The following is a 25,204-nucleotide window of genomic DNA, read 5'->3' on the forward strand; positions in this document are numbered from 1 at the left end:
GGGGAAGAAAGGGAGAGGGGACAGAAAGCTTGCTTAAAGAAATAATGGCTGAGCACTTCCCAAATCTAGGGTGAGGTTTGGACATCTAAGTTCATGAAGCTTATAGGTTCCCTCAAAATTTAAATCCAAAATGATCTTTTCTAAGACACGTTATAATAAAACTATTCAAAATCAAAGACAAAGAGAAGATTTTAAAAGTAGCAAGAGGAGAAAAAACCTCATATACAAGAGAACCCCCATAAGGCTATCGGTGGATTTCTCAGCAAAAATCTTGCAGGCCGAGAGAGTGGGATGATATATTCAAACTGCCAAAAGAAAAAAAATGCCAACCAAGAATAATTCTCCAGCAAAGTTATCCTTCAGAAAAGTAGGAGAGATACGTTCCCAAACAAACAAAAGCTGAGGGAGTACAGCACCACTAGATCTGCCTTACATGAAATGCTGCAAGGAGTTCTTCAAGCTGAAAGGAAAGGATGCTAATTAGTAACATGAAAACATATAAAATATAAAATACATTGGTAAAGGTAAGTATGTAGTCAAATTCAAAGTACTCTAATACTTAATTATGTTGTGTTAATCACTTAACTCTAGTAAAAGGTTTAAGGATAAAAGTATTAGAAATAACTATAGCTAAAATAATTTGTTAATGGATACACAATATAAAAATAAATAAACTGTGACATCAAAAAAATAAAATGTGTTTGGGAGAGAAAGGATAAAGTTTTTGAATGCAGTCAAAGTTAAGTTGATATCAGTTTCAATAGGATATTGTATCTACAAGATGTTTTATGTAAGCCTCATGTTAACCACAAAGCAAAAACCTACAGTAGATAAACAAAAGATACAGGTAAGAAAATCAAAGCATACCACTATGGAAAATCTTCAGTTCACAAAGGAAGACAGCAAAGGAAGAAAGGAGCAAGAGAACTACAAAACAACCAGAAAACAATATTTTTGTGTGAGGAAGATTAGCCCTGAACTAACATCTGTCACCAATCCTCCTCTTTTTTTTTTTTTTTTTGCTGAGGAAGACTGGCCCTGGGCTAACATCCATGCCCATCTTCTTCTAGTTTATATGGGACGCCTCCACAGCACGGCTTGACAAGCAGTGCGTCGGTGCGCGCCCAGGATCCGGACCCCAGGCTGCCGCAGCAGAGCACGCACACTTAACTGCTATGCCACCAGGCTGGCTCCAGAAAACAATTTTTAAGATGACATTGGTAAGTCTTTACCTAACAATAATTACTTTAAATGTAAATGGATTAAATTTTCCAATCAAAAGGCATAGGACTGGCTGACAAGACCCAACTATATGCTGCCTACAAGAAACTCAGTTCAGTTTTAAGGACACACATAGGCTCAAAGTGATGGGGTGGAAAAAGATATTCCATGCAAGTGGGAAACCAAGAGAGAGCAGAGGTAGCTATACTTATATCAGACAAAATAGACTTTAAGTAAAACTCTGTAACAAGAGACAAAGAAGGTCATTATATAATGATAAAGGAGTCAATCATCAAGAGGATATAACAGTTATAAATATAAATGACCCAACATTGGAACACCTAAATATATTAAGCAAATACTAACAGATCTGAAGAGAGAAATAGACAGCAATACAATAATAGGAGACTTCAATACCACATTTTCAACAATGCATAGATCATCTAGACAGAAAATCAATAAGAAAACATTGGACTTGAACTATACTTTAGACCAAATGGCCCTAATAAACATATACAGAACATTCCATCCAACAGCAGCAAATACACATTCTTCTCCAGTGCACATGGAACATTCTCCAGGACAGATCATACATTAGGTCACAAAACAAGTCTTAGCAAGTTTAAGAAGACTGAAATCGTACCAAGTATCTTTTCCAACCACAGTGGTATGAAACTAGAAATCAATAACAGGAGGAAAACTGGAAAATTTACAAATATGTGGAGATATATTTGCTCTTGAACAACCAATTGGTCAAAAAAGAAATCAAAAGGAAAATCAAAAAATATCTTGAGGGTCTGGCCTAGCGGTTAGGTGCATGCACTTTGCTTTGGTGGCCGGAGGGTTCACAGGTTCGGATCCCGGGTGCGCACCAATGCACCACTTGTCAAGCCATGCTGTGGCGGTGTCCCATATAAAGTAGAGGGAGATGGGCATGGATGTTAGCCCAGGGCCAATCTTCCTCAGCAGAAAAGATGAGGATTGGCATCGGATGTTAGCTCAGGGCTGATCTTCCTCACACACACACACAAAAAAATCTTGAAACAAATGAAAATGGAAGCATAACATATCACAACCTAAGGGATGCAGCAAAACAGTTCTAAGAGGAAAGTTTATAGCAATAAACATCTACATTAAGAAAAAAGAAAGATCTCAATAAAACCCCCATAACTTTATATCTCAAGGAACTAGAAAAAGAAGAACAAACTGAGCCCCAAATTAGCAGAAGGCAGGAAAAATGAAGATTAGAAGAGAAATAAATGAAATAGAGACTGAAAAACAATAGAAAAGATCACTGAAACCAAGAGCTATTTTTTTTAAAAAGATAAATGAAATTGACAAACCTTTAGCTAGACTAATTAGGCAAAAAAGAGAGAGGACTCAAATAAATAAAATCAGAAATGAAAGAGGAAACATTACAACTGATACCACAGAAATACAAAGGATCATAAGAGACTACTATGAATGATTATATGCCAACAAATTGGATAACCTAGAAGAAATGGATTAATTCCTAGAAACATAGAACCTACCTAGACTGAATCATGAAGAAGTAGAAAATCTGAACAGATCAATAGCAAGAAAGGGATTGAATCAGTAATCAAATGGCTCACAACAAAGAAAGTCCCAGGACCTGATGATTTCAGTGGTGAATTCTACTAAAACATTTAAAGAAGAATTAATGCCAGTGCTTTTCAATCTCTTCCAAAAAATCAAAGTGGAGGGAACATTCTTAAACTCATTGTACAAGGCCATCATTACCCTAATACCAAAGCCAGATAAGAACACTACAAAAAAGAAAACTATAGGCCAACATCTTTGATGAATATACATGCAAAAATTCTCAACAAAATACTAGCAAACAGAATTCAACAGCACATTAAAAGGATCATACACCTTGATCAAGTGGGATTTATTACAGGGATGCAAGGGTGGTTCAACATATGCAAGTCAATAATGGGAGACACTACATAATAGAATGAAAGAGAAAAATCATATGATTATCTCAATAAATGTAGGAAAAGCATTGACAAAATACAACATCCTTTCATGATAAAAACTCTCAAAAAATTGGGTATAGAGGAATGTACCTCAACATGATAAAGGACTTCTATGACAAGCCCACAGCTAACATCATACTCAATGGTGGAATACTGAAAGCTCTTCCTCTAAGATCAGGAACAAGACAAGCATGCCTTCTCTCACCATGCCGATTCTTAGACAGGAAAAAGAAATAAATCATCTAAATCAGAAAGGAAGAAATAAAACTGTCACTATTTGCAGATGACAAGGTCTTATATATAGAAAATCATAAAAACTTCACCAAAAAACTGCTAGATCTAATAAACGAATTCAGTAATGTTGCAGGAGACAAAATCAATGTACGAAAATCAGTTGTGTTTTTATATGCTAACAATGAAATATCTGAAAGAGAAATAAAGAAAACTATCCCATTTACAATAGCATGAAAAACAATAAAATAGTTAGGAATAAATTTGGCCATAGAAGTGAAAGATCTGTACATTGACAATTACAAGACATTGATAAAAGAAAGTAAAGAAGACACAAACAAATGGAACGATATCTCATGTTCATGGATTGTAAGAATTAATATTGTTAAAACGTCCATACTACCCAATGCAATCCCTATCAAAATTCCATTGACATTTTTCACAGAAATAGAAAAAACAATCCTACAATTTGTATGGAACCACAAGTGACCCGAAATAGCCAAAGCAATCCTGAGAAAGTAGATCAAAGCTAAAGGCATCACGCTTCCTGAATTCAAGCTATATTAGAAAGGTAATCAAAAGTAATCAAAAACAGTATGGTACTGACATAAAAACAGACATATAGATGAATGGAACATAATTGAGAGTCTAGAAATAAACCTACGCATATATGGTCTACTAATATTTGACAAGTGAGCCAAGAATGAACTGGACCCTTATCTTACACCACTCACAAAATTTAACTCAAAATGGATTAAAGACTTAAATATAAGACCCCAAACTGTAAAACTCTTAGAAGAAAACACAGAGAAAATGCTCCTTGACATTGGTTTTGGCAATGAGATTTTGGATATGACACGAAAAGCACAAGCAACAAAAGCAAAAACAAACAAGTGGGACTACATCAAACTAAAAAACTTCTGCACAGCAAAGGAAACCATCAACAAAATGAAAGGCAACCTATGGAATGGGAGAAAATATCTGCAAACTGCATATCTGATAAGGGGTTAAAATCCAAAATATGTAAGGAACTCATACAACTCAGTAGCAAAAAACAATCTGATTTAAAAATGGGCAGGGGCCGGCCCTGTGGCTGAGCAGTTAAGTGCGCGCGCTCCGCTGCTGGTAGCCCGGGTTCGGATCCCGGGCGCGCACCAACACACGGCTTCTCCGGCCATGCTGAGGCGGCGTCCCACATACAGCAACTAGAAGGATGCGCAACTATGACATACAACTATCTACTGGGGCTTTGGGCAGAAAAAGGGAAAAAAAAAAAAAAAGGAGGAGGATTGGCAACAGATGTTGGCTCAGGGCTGCTCTTCCTCAGCAAAAAGAGGAGGATTGGCATGGATGTTAGCTCAGGGCTGATCTTCCTCACAAAAACAAAAAAAAATGGGCAAAGGACCTAAATAGGCATTATTCCAAAGAAGATATATAAATGGCCAACAGGTACATGAAAAAGTGCTCAACATTACTAATCATCAGAGAAATGCAAATCAAAACCATATGAAATATCCCCTCACATCTGTTAGAATGACTGTTAACAAAAGGACGAGAGAACTAGTGTTGGTGAGAATGTGGAGAAAAAGGAACTCTTTTGCACTGTTGGCAGGAATGTAAATTGGTACAGCCACTATGGAGCAGTATGGAAGTTCCTAAAAAATTAAAAATATAATTACTAGATGATCCAGCAATCCCATTTCTGGGTATTTATCTGAATGAAATGAAATCACTACCTCAAAGAGATATCTGAATTCCCTTATTCATTGCAACATTACTCACAGTAGCCGAGACACGGAAACAACCTAAATATCCATCCACAGATTAATAGATAAAGAAAATGTGATAAATATACATGATGGAATATTATGTAGTCATAAAATATACGGAAATTCTGCCATTTGTGACAACATGGATAAACCTCAAGGACATTATGCTAAGTGAGATAAGTCAGACAGAGAAAGACAAATACTGTATGATGTCACTTATATATGAAATCTAAAAAAGCTGAACTCATGAAAACAGAGAATAGAATGCTGGTTGCCAGGGGATAGGAGGTGGGAGAATTGGGGATATTTTGGTCAAAGGCACAAACCTCCAGTTTTAAGATGAATAAGTAGTGGGGACCTAATGTACAGCAAGGTGACTACAGTTAACAATATCATATACTTGAAAGTTGTTAAAAGAGTAGATTTGAAATGTTCTCACCACACACAGAAAAAAATGATAATTATGTGAGGTGATGGATGTGTTAACTAACCATATTGTGGTAATCATTTCACACTATATATGTGTATCAAATCATACATTGTATACCTCTTAGTTACACAATGTTACATGTCAATTATATCTCAATAAATCTGGAAAAAAATAATATAGCTCAGTCAATGTAAATTTAAAAAAATCTCTCTTTAGGTAACAATTCTATCATTTGAGAATGTTGTTGTCTAAAAAGGAAATTATAAAGTAACATTTCCCCCCTCCAAAAACAAATTTAATAAAATAATGTAAAAAAAAAAGCTCTTGAGAAACACCCCACATACTAGGACTAGAAGGAGACTTTATCAACCTGTTAAGAGATACCTATAAAAACCCCACAGCTAACATCATACTTAATGGTGAAAGACTGAGTGCTTTTCTTCTTAAGATAGGAACAAGGCAAGTATATCCACTCTCATCACTTCTATTCAACATTGTACTAGATGTTCTAGCCAGGGCAGTTTGTCAAGAAAATGAAATAAAAGACATCTAGATTGGGAAGGAAGAAGCAAAACTATCTCTATTTGCAGATGACATGATTTTGTATATAGAAAATGCTAAGGAAGCCAGTAAAAATTTATTAGAACTAATAAACGAGTTCAGCAGGTTTGCAGAATACAAAAATATGCAAAAGTCAATTGTATTTCTCTACAGTAGCAATGAGAAAACCAAAAATGAAATTAAGAAAGCAATTCCATTTACAATAGCATCAGAAAGAACAAAATACTTAGAAATAAATTTAATAAGAGAAATGCAAAACTTAACCTCTGAGAACTATAAAATGTTGGAATAAATTAAAGAAGATCCAAATAGGTGGAAAAACATCCCACGTCCATGGATTGGAAGACTTAATGTTGTTAAGATGGCAATACTCCCCAAATTGATCTACGGATTCCTATCAAAATTCTGGCTGGTTTCTTTTCAGAAATTGCCAAGCTGATCCTAAAATTCATATGGAAACTCAAGGGACACAGAATAGCCGAAAGAATTTTGAAAAAGAGAAACAAAGTTGGAGGACTCACACTTCCCAATTTCAAAACTTGCTGCAAAGCTACAGTAATCAAGATAGTGAAGTACTGACATAAGGATAGACATATAGATCAATGGACTAGAATTGATACTTCAGAAATAAACTCTCACAGTTATGGTCAGTTGATTTTTGGCAAGAGTACCAAGACCAGTCAATGGGGAAAGAATATTCTTTTCAACAAATGGTGCTGGGACAACAGAATATCCACATGCAAAAGAATCAAGTTGGCCCCTTACCTAATGCTACATAAAAAATTAACTCAAAATGGATCAAAGATCTAAATGTAAGATAAAACTTTATAACTCTTAGAAAAAAAATAGGAGTAAATCTTCATGACCTTGGATTGGCAATGGCTTCTTAGATGTGACACCAAAAGCATGAGCAACAGAAGAAAAAATAAACTAGACATCATCAAACTTAAAAAAACTTTTGTGCTTCAAAGGACACCATCAAGAAAGTGAAAAGACAACCATAGAATGGGAGAACATTTTTTTCCAAAAGACTTGTATCTAGAATATATAAAGAACTCTTTCAACTCCATAATAAAAAGACAACCCAATTAAAAAATGGTAAAGGATCTGAATAGACAGTTCTACAAATAGCCAATAAGCACAAGAAAAGATGCTCACCATCATTAGCCATTAGGGAAATGCAAATCAAAACCACAGTGAGATACCACCTCACACCCACTAGGATGGCTATTATGAAAAAGACAGGTAATGAAAATTGTTGGCAGGGATGTGGAGAAACTGGAACCCTCATACACTGCTGGTGGGAATGTAAAATGGTGCAGTTTCTTAAATGGTTAAATATAGAGTTACTATATGACCCAGCTATTTCACTCCTAGGTATATACTGAAAAGAAATGAAAACATATGTCCACACAAATACTTGTACACAAATGTTTATGGCAGCGTCATTCATTATAGCCAAAAAGTGGACACAACCCAAATGTCCATCAACTCATGAATAAACAAAATATGGTATACCCATAACAACAGAATATTATTCAGTAATAGAAAGGAATGCAGTACCAATACTTGATACAACATGGATGAGCCTTGAAATCATTAGGCTAAATGAAAGAACATACACACAAGACCACATATTGTATGATTCCATTTATATGAAATGACCAGAATAGGCAAATCCATAGAGACAGAAAGTACATTAGTGGTTGCCTGGAGCTGGCGCTGATAGGAGCTTTGGAGGGTGATGGCTCTGGGTGTGGAGTTTCTTTTTTGGATAATGCAAATTTTATAAAATTGCACAACTCTGTGAAAATACTAAAAGCCATTGAAATGAACACCTTAAATGGGTGAATTGTATGATAAGTGAATTATACCTCAATAAAACTGTTAAGAAAACCTGTTGAGGGTCTTTTCCATACATGATCAGAGAATATGTCCATGACAGCTAAAGTGGCATTTTTAACATTTCCGAGTAACTCTTGCTTAGTCTCTGTGTCACAGGGATCTTTCTTAGCAAGCATTTGTGCTAAGCATTCAATGAGAATATTATGGGGAATTTTCTTCCATGGGATATCTTGCTGAAATAAATAATCGGCACATGGGAATTGACAGCAGAGGCTTAAAATTGCATTCATATAACTGGTGTTTCCCAAATTGAAAAAGCCTTGCAATTGTTGCTCTGAGTAGAAGATTTCATCCTGGGTAACTCTGGTAACACTGGTTTTTCAACAGAGAGAAAACCTGGCTCTCAAAGAAACTGCCAGCTTCCTGAGGTGGAGGAAGCCTAGATTGAAACTCCAGAACTGTCAAGGTTAGGGTTCCCAGTGGATTTAGCCTTGGGAACCAATGATGCTGCAGGTCATGAACATGGTCTGATGTCCTTGTCTCTCTGACTGCTTTGAGAATAAAGCAGTTCTCTGCTGAACTGCTGAGAACTGCTAACTGAACAGTTCTCCTTATATATGTTTAATCACATTAAATCAGTGGTTCACAAAGTGTGAGCTCAGGATCAGCAGCAGCATCGTCATCTGAGAAGTTGTTAGAAATTCAGATTTTTAGCCCCTAGCCCAGACCTACTGAATCAGAAACTCTGGGAGAGGGGCCCCAGGAATCTGCGCTTTACCAAGCCCTCCAGATGATTCTGAACTACATGATAATTTCTTCTTTCTCTTTCTAGTTCAAATTTCTAACAACCTTGTCCTGAGAAGTGTTGATAATATTGATGCCAAAGAAAGAATTGTCAGAATGACAGGCATTCTACTTCCTCGTGCAGTTCTAATGAGTCTGCCACCTGATTTACTTAAGAGTTTTTTGAAATGAGGTTTCATCTTTCAGTCCAAACATGCTCTGTCTGAAGGAGGCTGAATTTTCGTGCAGGATTGCAGTATCTCACACAAGCCGCTGTGTTGGAACATCCTCTTTCTCCCATAGGAGCAGTTGACTACCATGTAGAAGCACTGGACACCCAACAGGCTCTTCTTGTTAACAGACCTGGGAACAACAGGCTGGTTACCATGAACTCTCTCATCACAGAGGTCTTGTATCTGGTCTTGTCTTTGTTCTAAAGCTTCCTCAGGTTCTCTTTTTCTCTGGGCAGGGAATCTAGATCTTTGGAACTTGGATTCTTTACTCTGGAACCCCAATTTCCTTAGCAAGTCATTCTCTGGAATCAATACCAGGGTAAGAGTTGTTCCTAAACACCGTGATGAATGTATGTAATTGGGAGGAGGTGTAGCTGGCACGACTTAACATTGTCATACTTCAGTCTTCTCTTCAGGGTGATTTTGTTGGTGGTCTTGACTGATTCAGGTCCCTATCTTCTCAGGAATGCATATCTAACTCTTCATTTCTGAAACCTAATCTAGATTCTAGACCTCTCGGTGTTGATTTGTAAAGGAAGTTTTGTTTGGTAGTTTAACACAGGTAAGGTTTTTGGTCGAATGCATTGATAAGAATTTTCAATTAGTCCTCTGTGAATTTGGTATGACTCTGTCCATCATTTGTAGCTTTGATCACATTTGGAGACATGTTGCAAGAGAGTCCTGGTGTTCAAGGATGTGATGGGAGTAAAAACATTTTTTATTATGGAAATTTCAAGCACATGTAAAATTGGAGAATAATGAATCCAATGTTTCACCAGCTTCAACATTTATCAAGACAAGGCCAATCTTGTTTCATTGATACACCTACCCACTCCCCACTCCTTAGGATTATTTTGAAGCAAATCTCATGTGTCATATTTTCGCATCCTTAAGTATTTCAGCACGTCTCTACAAGATAAAGGCTCTTTAGAAAACATATAACCACAGTACCATAATCATATCTAAAAAATGAACAATAATTCCTTAATATCATCAAATATCTAGTCAGTGTTCACCTTTCCCTAATTAAATTATAAATGCCTCTATGTGTGTGTTTCAATACAGTATGTTTAAATCAGGATCTAAAGAAAGCTTATATATAGAGATTGATTGATTCATCTAAGTCTCTTCTAATCTCTAAGTTTCATCCTTCATCTCCTCTTCCCTCTTGCAAAACAAAAAAACCAAAATGTGTTCTTTTGAAGAAACCAGATTGTATGTCTTGTAAAATTTCTCATAGTCTAGAATTTTCTAGACTCCATGTCTTAATATTTAAAATTCCTTCTTCTTTGGGGCTCTTGTCATTTAGTCATCCTTTCATTTTTGTCAGCATCCAACCAGATAGCCACTGTCCCATATTCAGTGAAGACTTTCCACCTGGCCTCTTCATTACACGTCTGTTCCAGTGATTTATAAACTGTGTCTCAGGCCTTGTCTTGCCACCATCTGAGGTGATACAACCCAGGTGCAGGGTCCATGTGGCCATCAACATCCTAACCTCACAGTTCCTTGATCTCTAACTCCAGTGCACATCATCTCATCTCTTCCTCAGTCACCCACACCCATGGCCACCCCCAGGACATTGTCATCACTTGGAACTATTCATTAAAAATTTTAACTCAACTTTGATCACAACCTTTCCCATCCTTCTAGCTGTGCTACCTCTAGTCCAACTCCATCTGCTCCCAAAGAAACTTTCAACAAGGTTTTTCCTTTCCTCCCAGTCTATAAGCCCTTTGTTAGATCTCTTCCTCTTTCCAGAACTACTTTTACCCATAGTCTTAATGGCCTTGCACCCTCTATTCTTCTACTGCAATCACCCACAACTCAGGTCAGCCCCACAACCTATCTTCTGTGTTCCCACAGAGATGGCAGAAGATCCTACAACACAGCATCATTATCTCCCAACTATGCTTTGGCTTTTTCCAGTTCTCTCTCATTTCTCATAGGAACAACTTCCATTTTTCTCTAGTGCCTCCTGAAACTCATCATTCAAATTCTCAGCAGATAATACAACTCCTTTATTATTGATGAAATTGGGGATTAAATCTGTATATATATATATATATATATATATATATATATATATATATATATATAAATCTGTATATATATATATATATATATAATGAATGAATGCTTCATTCATTCTGTTAATAGCTTCTGCTGTATTGAAACTCTATACCTCCTTCGTTTCCATGTCACTTTTTTCTCCTGGTGTTCTTCTTGCCCCTCTGAATATTTCTTCTCATTAGCTCCTCATCCTTTCTTTCTTCCCTTTAAAAGTTGGTGCTTCTCAGAGTTTCATCCTTTGCCCACCTGTCCTCTTATTCTATTATGTTATTTTTCTATGATTCCACCAACTCCCATGGTTTTACTTTCCAACTCAATGCTGATAATTCCCAAATCTCTGTTGCTAACCTATATTTCTCTTTAGAGTTTCCCGCCCACATATTAATTGGTCTCCAGACTGCTACCCACTGTGATAGCTGGCAGGCACTGCAGACTCAGTGACATCTTTCTCTGACACGTTTCTCCTTTCACATGTGCTTAGTTGTTAATACAGCTATCCCCTTTGGCACCCAAGCAGAAACTGGGAGCCTCACCAGTTGCCTCATCTCCACATCCTCCTCCACCTCTTCAGTCTACTCCCTCTGTCTAATTCAGGCGGCCATAATTTCTTACACAGATTACTTCAGCAGTCTTCAAACCGGTCTTGGTGATGATGGTTTTGTTGTCTTCAAATGTCTTCTTCCTACTGCTGCTAAGATCTGAAAGGCCCATCAATTCTCTGCTAACACCCTCCAGCAGACCCCTGTCCTCTCTAGCAGAGAACACAAGTTCCCTAATGGGGTCCACTAGGATGATCAGGTTCTTGGTTGGCTCTCCAGCCTTTTCTTTCATCACTTTCTGTATAAAACATTATGTTCTATTAATAATACAGAGTCTCTGTTTCTTAGAACCACCTTCCAAACTTGGCCATTATTACTCTCTAAACAAATATATCTAATCAGTTCATGACTCATAACTGGCTGGTGAGTTTTAGTATAAATAATTATTAAATAATAATATCATTATAACAATAGAAATAGTTATAACATTTATAAAATTATAAATAATTATAATTAAAGTTTTTTAATTTAAAAATATCCTACCTTTTCTTCTTTACAACATTTAATAAGAAGTAGCTTATGGAAAGAACTTAATTCTGGATGCCAAGAATCATGGCTTATGGCCTCCTTTTCCTGTGTCATGAAGTGCTCTTCCTCCCTCATTTCAGAATAGACGCTCCACTCATGTGGGTTAATGTAAGTCTCAAAAGATCCTGGAAACATAATTGTAAAAGATGCTTTAGTTAGAGTTGTTTTGACTTTGAAATCAAATAATATATTTGGTAATTAAGAAATCTCTACATATACTATCATATTTTACCACAAATGTAAATATATTAATCTCCCCCTACCCAAACCAATTAAAAGGTAAAGAATTTAAAATTGGATCAGAAAACAAATTCAACAGCAAACCACTTACAAAAAGCAAAGCTAAAAATAATAACAGGTTAAAAATAAACGGATGCATAGAGATACATTAATCAAATGTGCGCAAAAAGAAAGTTGAAGTGATAGTAGTAACATTGGATAAATTAGAATTCAAGGCAAACATAATTAAGTGGGACAAAGTAGGTGAACTTATGTTAATAAAAATTCAAACCCCATAATGAAAACACAATAAAATGAACCTATATTTGCCAGATAATAGCATAAAAATACATCAGACAATTACGCTGGAGGTAGAAGAAAAAGCAGAAAAAAACATAATAGTGGTAAGATATAACACACAATTATCAGCCTGAGACAGATGAAGCAAATTGAAAATTCTGGCATATATAATTTGAACAATATAAATAATATAGGAATAAATTGACATACTTACAACTTTATGCCCTAACAAACAAAATACATTGCTCCACCTCCCCCATGGAATATAAGAAATGGGCTTGCATCTCACGTGAGGGCTAGGATCCTAGTTAGCCCCTACAACGGTTATAACATGGAGTAAGAATTAGCATGGAGATTCCTGTGGGCACAGCGTGCACAGTGTGCTGTAAGCCTGAGAGCCAACACAGTGATGAAACAGGTTCATTGGGTTGAACATACTTAGCTTGCATTTCAGGCTATAAAACTACTTTCTCCAGCTGGTCTGCTAGGGCTCTCCTCTGAGGGCTTAATAATAGCAATCAAAGAGCTGGTGACAGTTAGAAATATAGTGACATTTAAGACCACGGCCCTGGAGTAGTGTGAACCTCGGCAAGACTTCTAATTTCTATGGGATATAGACAATTATATGGTATGAGACCACAGGGCACAGTACTCCATAGTGCTCTTTAGTTAAAGGTGGTTGCATTATTCTGAGGACCAGGTAGTAAAACCATTTATTCCAAAAGGAGTTCTTTTCTCTCGAGGATCTCATTGTTTATTGTATAATCACTAGGGCTCTGGCTAATAAGACTGGATAAGACAGCATATTTTAAGTGATAACTCTCAACTAAAGGGCATGAAGCACTTAGAAACCATCAAAGACAAAAGATTAAGGTAATTAGGAAGCTTCTGAAAGTAAGAATGAGATTGGAATTAATTATTAAACCTCAGCTGCAAAGATCTAAAGCTCACTTTTAGAACACAAGCCATTCTCTCACACGTGTACAAACCTTCACAATTCTGCAGGACTTCCAGAATAAACCTTGAAATTTAACAAATGAAAGCAGGAAAGTTGTTTTAAATTGCTGAAATTTTAGTCCCAATTGACAGGGATAATACACGGTGCCTTTTGTCCAAACATGATGAGTTGTTCCCAGAATTGCTTTTCCTTTCAGCCTCCATCTTCCCTTTTTCTTTGCCTCTGTGTCTACGAGGCTCCATCTAGCCCTCTCTGCTTTGGGTGTGCCCCTAACTGTCCATCTCTAGGCTTCTCCTGTAGTGTTTTTCCTTCTGAGTTCTACCTCTACCTCTAGCTGTCCTGTTTAACTGGTCCACGATATACAAACATAATTTCTATTTGATGCATTTACTGAACAGCATTTTATTTTTTCTAGTCTTTATTTAGAAATCAAACAAGCATATTAGGATCCCAGAAATTCTGATCCATATAGACTTTAAACTACCACACTTAGTAGGTTTACTCAGTTAAATAACCATTCATAATAGAATTACTGAAAAATAGAAATAGAATACAGAACTTCAAATCAGTAGAGAGGGAAATGAAAAGAATGTGGACAATATATCTGAAGGAAAGAAAGAAGAAAAAAAATGGAGCAGAGAAAAAACCTGCAAAGAAAAAAATCCCCAGAAAATAAGATGATAGAAGTAAGTCTAAATAGATCAGGGTTTCCTAGCCTCATCTCTACTGACATTTTGGACCAAGTGGTTATTTGTTGTGGAGGGTTGTTCTGAGCATTGTAGGATGTTTAGCCACATCCCTGGTCTCTAGCTACTAGATGCCCCAACCGTGGCAACCAAAAATGTCTTCAGACATTGCCAAATGTCCCCTGAGGGACAAAATCTTCCTTAGTTGAGAGCCACTGAAATAGATCAATAACCATAATAAATATAATTGGATTAAAACTTGCCTGTTAAAAAAGAGAGACTCTCACACTGCTTAAAACCACAACAAAATCCCACTAAAGATACCACGAAAACATGATGATGACACAAAAGAGCTGAAAATGAAGAGTGTAGAATATATAGAGGGGGAATACTAACCAAGATAAATCTCTTGTAAAAATATTAACATTAGAAATATATTTTAATGAAAAAAAGCACTATTCAGAGTAAAGAGGAATATTATTTAATAAAAAAGGGAAAAATTTACTAGGAAGACAATAATCCTAAACCTATTTGTATTTAACAGCATAGTTTCACATGATATAACAGGAAAAATTCCAGAATTACAAAGAGAAACTGCCATAGTGGTATACCTTAATATGCCTTTCTTAGAAACTGACAGAATAAATATAAAAACCATTAGTAATATAAACACAATAAGTTTCATGGAACTTGAGGGCATTATGCCAAGTGAAATAAGTCACATAGAGAAAAATAAATACTGTATGATCTCGCTTATATGTGGAATCTAAAAAAAAAATGAAACCAAAAACTAAGCTCATAGACACAGGGAACAGATTGGTGGTTACCAGAGGTGGAGGGTGGGGTGCGGGCAAAATGGGTGAAGGGAGTCAAAAGGTACAAACTTCCAGTTATAAAATAAATAAGTCATGGGATGTAATGTACAGCCTGGCAACTATCGTTAATAATACTTAATTATCATTAACGATACAAATATCGTTAATATACAGTATTGCATATTTGAAAGTTGCTAAGAGAGTATATCTTAAAAGTTCTCATCACAAGAAAAAAGAATTCTCTATCTATGGTGACGGATGTTAACTATACTTATTGTGGTGATCATTCACAATATACACAAATATTGAATCATTATGTTGTACACCTGAAACTAATATAATGTTGTATGTCAATTATACCTCAAAAAAAAAGTTAAACAACAGACCAAAAAATATATACATAAGTTTGAGCTAAAGGTCACATATGGAGTCTTGCATCCAAAAAATGACACACATGGGACATTTTACATAAACTGAAGTCTAAATAAATTACAAAGAATCAATTTCATGCAAACCATGAATATAATTTTCATAATATAATTACATTATAAACAATAAAAAGTCTCCAAAAATCCTAAATGCTTTCAAACTAAAAAGTGTACTTTTAGAATGGAAAAGGTTACATATTAAAACCTGTGGGGAAAAATCAACATAGAAAGTTATAATTCAGAGCAGTCATTACCTCTGGGGAAGAGGGCAAGTATCCTGTGAAGGAGTATGAGGGGATTCTGGGAGGCTAGTATTGTTCTAGTTCTTGATTGGGGTGGTGGCTCACAAGTATAGTCAGTTTTTGATAATTAATTAAGTTGTACAATTTTTATTTGTGCACTTTTCTGAATGTAAGTTATGCTTCAATTAAAAAGTTAAAAAAATCCTATGGGATGCACTTAGAGGCAAATGTATCCCCTTGAAATGGGTATAATAATAAACATGAAATATTGAAAATTCACGGGCCAAGTATTCAACTCAAGAAATTGGGAAAACAAATAATTCACAATTTCTTAATAATGAAGACATTTCCTAGTGAAAAATACTGATATTGCAGAAGAGGTTAAAGGAGACATCCAAGTTAAGATTCATGAGATGCTTACACCCCCTATAGCTGATCCTTTTTGACATATTACCTAAGCGTATGGAAATAGGATGTAACAGTATATATTTTGTAAGTCCTTTAAAAACTAGAAATGCTTCTTCTAAGTCACAGCATGCGAACCATGTGGCAGTAAGCAGCCAGGGAACTTCAGGCTTAGGCGGGCGTTCCTGTTAGAAGACGGGAAGAAAATGAATAATAATTCACAAGGATAACCACAAAATACGCTTTCACCTTGTCTAAGTGAAAAATCAAACTCTTATACCATGTTAAAAGTAACCGCTTACCTAGGACAAGTAATAAGACATGGTGAAATAGAAATGGTGTTGAATTGCTTCTACCTGTAGACCTCTGCATAGAAGTGCAGCTAATGAAAGCATTTCAACTTGACATTTACAGGAAGCAGTTGATCCGGTGAAGGGTTAAAATTAGATCTAAGTCTACTTCCAGCCTGTTCTCCACACCACATCAGTCTACTCTACTCCCCAAATATTCTTACGGTTAATGATTTTTTTCTAGAGAACTAGTCTCCAAATCAGATTCCTAGATGTTCTCACCTCTAGGAGATGGGAAAGCTGAGTAGCAGAACGATATCAGTAGCAAGACACACGGCATCTCATTCCAGCTGGGCTGAGTGTATGTCTAATCAGTTTATATATTCCTAGAAATTTCTGAGAAAGTATTTTGCCATCTGGCAATATTCCACAAAGCACTTACATGTGGGTAAACAGTTTTAAAAGAGACAGAGAAACAGCTGTGATTGTAGACTGAAACTACTTCTTTGAAAATTTCATGAATATTTTCATGAATGCCTGAGGTTCTAGACTACATTTTTCAACAGCTTTATTGACATGAAATTTGAATATCAAAGAGGAATGAAAACATGCAATCCATTCAAAGCATACAATCCAATGTATTTTGGTAAATTCACAGATATGTGCAACCATCACCACAGTCAATTTTAGAACATTTTATCTCCTCAAAAAAACCGCATGGGGGCTGGTCCTGTGGCGTGGTGGTTAAGTTTGGCATGCTCCTCTTTGGCGGCCCTGGTTCGTGGGTACAGATCCTGGGTGCAGACCTACACCATTCGTCAGCCATGCTGTGGCAGTGACCCACATACAAAATAGAGGAAGATTGGCACAGATGTTAGCTCAGAGTTAATCTTCCTCAAGCAAAAAAAAAAAAAAAAAAAAAGAGGAAGATTGGCAACACATGTTAGCTCAGGGCGAATCTTCCTCAGCAAAAGAAAAACAAAGAAACAAAAAAGCCCCATGTACCCTTTAGCTATTACCCTCCTATCCACCCATGCTCCCCAACACTAAGCAACTAATGAAGTGCTTTCTAGATTTTCCTATTCTGGACACTTCATATAAATTAAATTTTATAGTATGTAGTTTTTTGTGACTTACTTCTTTGACTTAGCTTAATGTTTTCAAGGTTTATTCATGTTGTGGTATGTTTCAGTACTTCATTCCTCTTTATGGTTGAGTACTATTCCATTGTATGGATATACTACATTTCATTTGTCTACACACTAGTTGATGGACATTTGGATTGTTTCAACCTTTTTGCCTATTATGAATAATGCTGCTGTGAATATTCATGTCCAAGTTTTTGTGTGGACATATGTTTTCATTTCTCTTTGAAATATAGCTAGGAGTGGAATTGCTGGATCATATGGTAATTCTATGTTTAATTGTTTGAGGAGCTGCCAGACTGTTTTCCAAAGCAGCTGCACCATTTTTCATTCTAGCCAGCAGTGAATGAGGGTTCTGATTTCTCCACATCCTCACCAACACTTGTTATTATCTGTCTTTCTGATTCTAGCCATTCTAGTGGATGTGAATGGTACCTCCCTATGGTTTTAATTTGCATTTCCCTGAAGAATAATGATGTCTGAGAGTCAAATAAAAGCATGTTGTCCAACCTCCCAGTGATACACTGAGGCTCAAATACCGGCAAACAGGTGCAGGTGTCATGTCTGCAGGGCCAAGGGTGAGGCTCAAGATTGGCAGGACAGAGCCAAGAGTTTAGAGTGGGGCTGAGATGTAATTGCAGGCAAGAGTTGGGGGGACTCTGGCTCACTTCTGTGTGCCACCAGGTTTGTGGTATGTGAGTAAGTTAGGCCAGTTTAAGGGGCTGGAGTAAGACTAATGATGAACTTGAAGAAGGAAACTGTAGCAGAACTTGTATTACAGTATTACAGAAGGCAACAATCAAGTTATATTACTTCTCGTGCTATATAATGAAAGATGTGTCCAGGCAAGAGAGGGTCAGGATTTCACAAACAGCATTGCCAAGTCTGTGAATTACCACTTTTACTGGATTTTAATTCTTCATATTTGTAAGATGGTCAACTTGTCAAAATATATTCACATCTATTAGCTCACTGGTTACTCCCAACATCACTTTTGTATAGGTGAGGTCACCGCTGCATAAAGAGGTCAAATGTTAGCAACATTACACAGCTCCTGGAGACAGAGTGAAGCTGTAGCCTGGGCCTCTTGACCCCCAGGGCCCTCCCCACTGGGAGGCACAGCCAGAGGTATAACCTTCAGCCACTGTGGAGCATTGGTAGGTACTTGTGGGCTCTATCTAGAATAACATTTACAATCTAAACTTGAAATGGGTACCTTTTCTAACCCTGCAGAACCTCGGAGAAAGAAATTCCATTCGGCATCAGTTAAGTTTCCTTGCTGACGCATGATCTCAACACAGAGCATAAAGCTGTAGATGAGTTTATGTTGCTCAAACAGTCCTCTCGAAATGTTGACATAAGCAGTCAGGAGAGTTTGTTCCAGTAGTGTTTCCATGCGCTGCTGTAGATCATCTGTCCTTACAGAAGTTTCAATTGTTGTATTGAACAACTGTATGAAAGAGAGCTCTGTCAGTGTCTCTGATTTAATTCAATTTCTGTGGGAAAAAAGAACAATCTCTGCTCCCCACTCCTCCCCATATTCAGTGAGTAAATAGCAGCACAGGAGGTGAATACTGTATTATGAAAATGTCCAGAATTCATCCCAAATTCATATGTGATATTTATTTTCTGCACTCCTCTTTTTCTAGAAATGGACCAATGCCAAACTCTTGACAACATTCAAAAGGCATCATCTTGATGTGAGACAGAAAATGTTGGAAAATGGAGGTGAGCTAGCAGAACCAGTTTTTTCATATCCTCAACTCAGATTTGATAATCACTTTGGGGTGAGAGATGTAACGGCAAGGTAAGGTCATGGGTTCTTCTTGGCCCTTCCTCAAGATAATTCTTAGGGTGTGGGAAGAATGTGTTAGAATTTCCTTTGAAATTTAAGAGGAACTAATTTTAAAGGAGATTTCTGCCCAGACTCCTACCTGGAAATTTTAAGAGCAGGCCCCGTGCCCTGGAGGTGCCCCACATTACAAGGACAATGGCAAGGCAGCAGAGATGGTGGCATCGAGGGCTTAGGCAGGAGAGGGCCAGAGGCAGCCCTACCCATTTCCTGCAACTTCCAAGTAGCATGAGAGGAAAATTGAAAAATTCCCAAGAGCCCCAAGCTGTGTGAGGAAGCTGAGCAGAGCCTGAACTCGTGGGCCTGCCTGCAAGTCATGGGGCAAGGGGATCTTGCAGCAGAGACTGGGGGTCTCACGAGGGATCATGTGTGGAGGGGCATGTGGCTTCAGTCTCAGAGGATCTATAGCACAAGGGGCAAAGGTGCGAGGTAAGGCCAGGCCTGCCCAATCCCTGGGCCACCTTGAGAGGAATCAAGGTTTATTGTTCATGGGGAGATCAGACTGATCAAAACAGACTGGCAGCTGGAAGGCAGCTGAGGACCAAGGCAGATCAGGGCCAAGAAGTGTACTCCATTCCTCCCAAAAAACACTGCACTGCTGTTATGAGGCCTCCCTGTCCCCACCCCTCCTGCTAACAGGATGGAGCACCAAGGGAAAAGAGCGTGATTGTGTCAGTCTCCTCACCGAAAGATAGGCCTCCATTCCCCAACAGTCAAAGGGCTTGGAGGAAGCATACACTTATTTTAGACAATTGAGAAAACCCTTGTTAATTCTCCCCGAAGTTTCGTTGACAAAGGGTCATGGAGTTGTTACTTAACACACTCAGAAGCAAAGAGGATTGAGCTTTCTTTACCATCCTGACAAGAAGCAGAGAGGTTAAAGTCCAGTGAAATGTGATAAGTTTGGTGCCAACATAAAACATGGAGAATCTTGATACACCTTAAATAGTGTCAGTGTGAATAGAATTATGGATGGGTTTGGCAGAGGATGTCCTGGCCAGGGCTGTCACCTCAAATATGTTTTGGGTTTCTAGTTTCCCTTCCAAACAGTAAAACTCCAGTGTTTTGATGATTCATCCTATATCCCTTTTTCTGTCAGCCCAAGATATTTTCAGAGCATCTTTATTTTTATTTCTTGAAGGAGATTTTAAAACCTTGAAAAGCACAAATTCCAAAACACCCAGGATGAGAAAAGTGTCATCAAAGTCATTTAGGTGGAATTAAAGGATTTGCTAATCCCTACCTTGCTTGGTTTAATAACTGCCAACTAAAGGAAGGGAGCAGAGACATGAGAATGGCAAACCCTGCCTTTAGGAACTGAGATTTGACCCCAGGACAAATGGCTTTTAAAGGCCGCTAAAGCAAATGCACACCTTGTTGGAAGAGAGCCCAGGTGCATCTGAACAACATGCTTCTCGTTTCTCCCAGTTCTTCATTTCCACTCTCTCCTGCAGCACCTGTTGCTACTGGGCCCCTAACTACATCAAAGTACTAAATAAGACCTCGAGAAGAAAAACCATGCTTGGTCTAGTGTCATAAAAATTGTCTAAATATTTCAACAGCTTTTTTATGAAGGGATGGAAACGGTTTCTTCATTCATGAAACACTCATGAAGAGTTATGTGGTGCTAAGCACCCTGGGAGGAAACAGGGATGGGTGAGGCTTTATTCCTGCCTTCTAGGAGGTCAGACTCCAGCAGGAGAGGAAAGCCAGCACCCATGGCAATGTGGTGTAAGTGCCATATGAGGCATACAGAATGGGTTGGATAAAAGACTGCTGCAAATTGTTTGCTACTCCTCTCATTGGGAAGTGGAGTCTAAATCCCCTCCTCTCGAATCTCGGCTAGCTTTAGTGACTCGAGTGACTAAGAGGCCACAGCAGAAGTGATGATGCATAACATCCAAGGCTAGATCAGAAGAAGCCTTGCAGCTTCCATCTTAGTTTTTTAGAACATCTGCTTTTGGGCGGTGCTCTCTTGGAACCCAGCTGCCATGTTGTGAGAAGCCCAAGCTGCATGGAGAGGCCACTTTAGGCCACTGCTGACAGCCCAGCCATGCAGGTGAGCCATTTCGGACATCCAGCCCAGCCGAGCCTCCAGATGACTTTAGCCCCAAGAACAGGCTTCACTGGAGAAGGTGGCATTTAAGCTGGGAGAGAGGGCATTCTAAAAACAGAGGGAGTGTCATAAACATAAAAGTATCCAGTGAATCTCGGGAATGTGAATGGATCAATTTGGCTGATGCCGAGGAACAGTGGGAAATGTGGCTCGAGAGATGGAACAGGGACAGGGTGGATGTTGCTTTGGAGTGTGAACTGTGTTTTATGCGCAATATCTGTGAAAATCCATTTAGGACCCCATGTATGTGGAGCAGTGTTTTGAAAACGCTAGGCCTAGGCTGGCCTGGCTTCCAGTGTGAAAGCCAGCACTGACTAATGGTATAGGGGCCTATACCAGGAAATAATGGTGTGTTGCAGGGAAAGAGGATATATTTACAATTCTCTACTGTTTTCTACTGTGAGTGGTGCATATGGAGAGGCCTTTGTCTGTTGAGTTGTGTTATGGGTGTGAACACAGATGATTAGAGAAGCGAGAGTGAGCTAAACTGCTCTGCACAGAAAAGGGAACAGTATAGACAAGAGGGGCCTAGGAGCTGATAGATGGGAAAACTGAGCCAGCATGGCTGTGTGTGTGGGGGGCTGAGAGGAGGAGGCCACTGGTAGCTGAGAGAAGCTCTGGAGGCGAACAGAGGGGACCACTGGGGATGCTTGGTCAGTTTTGCTGTGTAATGAGTGGTACAAACTCTGCCTCCCTTGGACATCTTCAGGCAAATTGACATAGCTTGCCAAAGTTTTGTGACATTGAATTTGCTTTTGGGAGATACAGAATGCTGCCACAAAGAGGATGAGGGGTGAAAATATCCTACTCATGAGAGTTTAGAGGAAATTCCACTGTGAATATGAGATCAAGTAGAGAGACCATAAATAAAACAAGAAAGTCTCACAGTAATATGGTGAAAGTGGGAAGGGACAAAGGAAAGGAGACTAGAGCATGTACAATTCCTCTAAGTAAAAGCCAAGGGGTGGGGGATAACCTGCTGTATAAAAATTTCTGAGAAAAAAAGTTACAGAAACCAATTCGCTTAAGGTGAGTGCTGTCAGAGACCTGAGATACAACACAGAAAACTCTAGGAGTGGAAAGGAAGCAGCATTGTTATAGAGAAAGTATAAAGAAATAGCACAGAGCTGTGACTCTTAAAAGAAAAAAAGAAGGGCAGGCAAGAAGGAAAACAAGCAAGCTGGTTGGTCAAGGAAGCCAAGAGAAAATGAAACTTGCAAAGAGGCTTTCTATCCTTCCCCTACAGAGTGTGTTCTGTGCATACCGGGCACTCGAGTCTTTAGGAGACATGGCAGGTGGAGCCACTCTTGAAACATAGTCTGAACCCAAACTCCTGGAGGATTTTACCTGATAGCTAGACTTATGACTTGCCTAGAGCAAGAAGTAACTCAGCAGGGTTTAAAGGGAAGCCAAAGAAATAAATTTCACTAACACCACCACCACCATCACCATACTTACCTGTTTAAAATATTTTAGTGAATATTGATACATAGGATCTATTTCTGAGAGGCTTGCAATAACAAAATATATAACAGAGCCTTGAGTGGCTACTGGACGATACTTCTCACGAGCAACGTTTATCATCAGTTCAGTGGACTCTGCTTCCTTCAGCCTGGTTTTAATGGCACCAGAAGTGATCTGAATAAATATATGAAAACAAGTTCTTAAGGATCTGTTTCAAACAAGTGGTGGGATTTTTGGAATATATCCAATTAGGTCTAGGAAAGAAACAAGGATATGATGAATTAGTGATTCTAATAAGGGGGTCCCCAGATAGAATGACTGAGCCTCAAGACTCAGTAACCTTCTGACTGAGCTGACCTCCTTTCCTTCCAGAGTTAGGAATGGGCAAATGGCACTAGGCAATACAAGCAGCCCTGAAAAGATGGGAGCAGCACTTCTCTGAGACTGGACTCGGAGTTACTTCTCAAATGGAAACGCTGACACAGTTCTCCCGTTTGCTCCCTGACTGCCTCGTGAGCAGTCCTAAAATGATCCAGAGTACGCATAATGAATGAAGGTATGAAAGGAGAGGGACACCCATGAAACTGCCCAAAAGAGGGGGCTAGAGCGGGGCTGGAAGGAAGTGGTACCACACCCCACTCTGGAATAACAAGGAATACTAATATTCTCCTCTTTCTTGCCCTATCTTTCCCAGGTGTAGACATAAGTAAAGCTGGGGATAGAAGCTGTTGTTTGTGAAGGGTCAAAACCTAAGTAAGTTGGAGACATTTTTAAGGTCTCTTGCTGTTCTTTCGGTTTTCTGTATTTTGGGTTTGTGGCTCTGGGGAGTCTTTTGCCCAATGGGCTTTCCAAGATTCCCTTCTCTGTCTCCCTCAGTCTCTCTAGGTTGCTGTCTGTCCCTGTCCTTCCACCTGCCCCTACTTTTTTTTCAGCTGTGGATATCCCTAGGTTGGGAGATCCTTTTTCTCTAGAAAGTCAAAGGGTCTAGGGCAAAGACCATGAAAAATCACTACGGGAACTGCTGCTCAGTATTTGCTCTGTTGAAGGGAGAGCTGAAGAGACCATCAGGATTCTGTCTAGACCTGCGCTGCCCAGTAGAAATATAACGTGAGATATATATATAAAATTCTAACTTTTCTAAGTTTCTTAAAAATAAAAAGAAACGAGTGAAATTAATTTTAATAATATATTTTATTTAACCCAATATATGTTGATCTATATCAATAAATAATCAATATAAAAATTATTGAGATATTTTTACATTTTTTTTGGATTGAGTCTGAAATCTGGTATGTACTTTACACTAACAACACACCTTCATTCAGACTAGCCACATTTCAAGTGCTCAACAGTCAGAGTGGCTAGTGGCTAAGTCTGGACTGTCCACCCCAGCCTACCAGGAAAGGGAAGGGAGGGACTCAGTACAGAAGCTGTGTCCAGGAATCAAAGGCTCAAACTCTCCCTGTATTGACCCCTTAGCAACCTGAGGGGGCAAGAAAGGGTAGAGTTGAGTGGGAAAGCTCAATCTCAATAATGAACTCAACTAAAGCTTTTACATATGAGTAGAAGAAAGGAAGTTGAGTAGTACTCCATTCATATGTGGAATATAACAAATACATGGATAAAGAGAACAGATTCGTGGTTGCTAGAGCAGAAGGGGGTGGAGGAGAGGTGGGTGAAAGGGGTAAAGGGGCACATATGTGTGGTGATGGACAATAATTAGACTACTTGGGATGACCACAATGAAGCCTACTTAGAAAGTGATAAACAATAACGTACACCCGAATTTTCACAATGTTATAAACCATTATCATCTCAATAAAGTTACTGGGGAGAACAAAAAAAAGACAAAAGGAAGTTGATAGGGAGCAGTTGGATCATAGAGACCCACATGCAAACATTCTTTATTCCTTGGAGAACACAAGGCCCTGATAATGCAGAACCCAGGGCTAAAGAGAAAGCAAAGCGGACCATTTCCTTCTTTTTGCCAGATAATATTAGAGGACTACAC

General features: G+C 38.3%; 1 protein-coding gene across 1 annotated transcript in view; it reads right to left on the reverse strand.

The window, feature by feature from the left end:
• Positions 1 to 25,204, reverse strand: part of DNAH6 (dynein axonemal heavy chain 6) — a 261,696-nt gene that overhangs the window by 39,523 nt on the left and 196,969 nt on the right. Inside the window, exons 60-63 of the mRNA XM_058550814.1 lie at positions 23,188 to 23,367; positions 18,978 to 19,211; positions 16,376 to 16,511; positions 12,229 to 12,398 (exon numbers count right to left, since the gene is read on the reverse strand). Coding sequence (XP_058406797.1) covers positions 12,229 to 12,398; positions 16,376 to 16,511; positions 18,978 to 19,211; positions 23,188 to 23,367 — 720 coding nt within the window. The remainder of the gene's footprint in view (positions 1 to 12,228; positions 12,399 to 16,375; positions 16,512 to 18,977; positions 19,212 to 23,187; positions 23,368 to 25,204) is intronic.

Source organism: Diceros bicornis, chromosome 12 (assembly GCF_020826845.1).
Source record: "Diceros bicornis minor isolate mBicDic1 chromosome 12, mDicBic1.mat.cur, whole genome shotgun sequence".
NCBI lineage: Eukaryota > Metazoa > Chordata > Mammalia > Perissodactyla > Rhinocerotidae > Diceros > Diceros bicornis.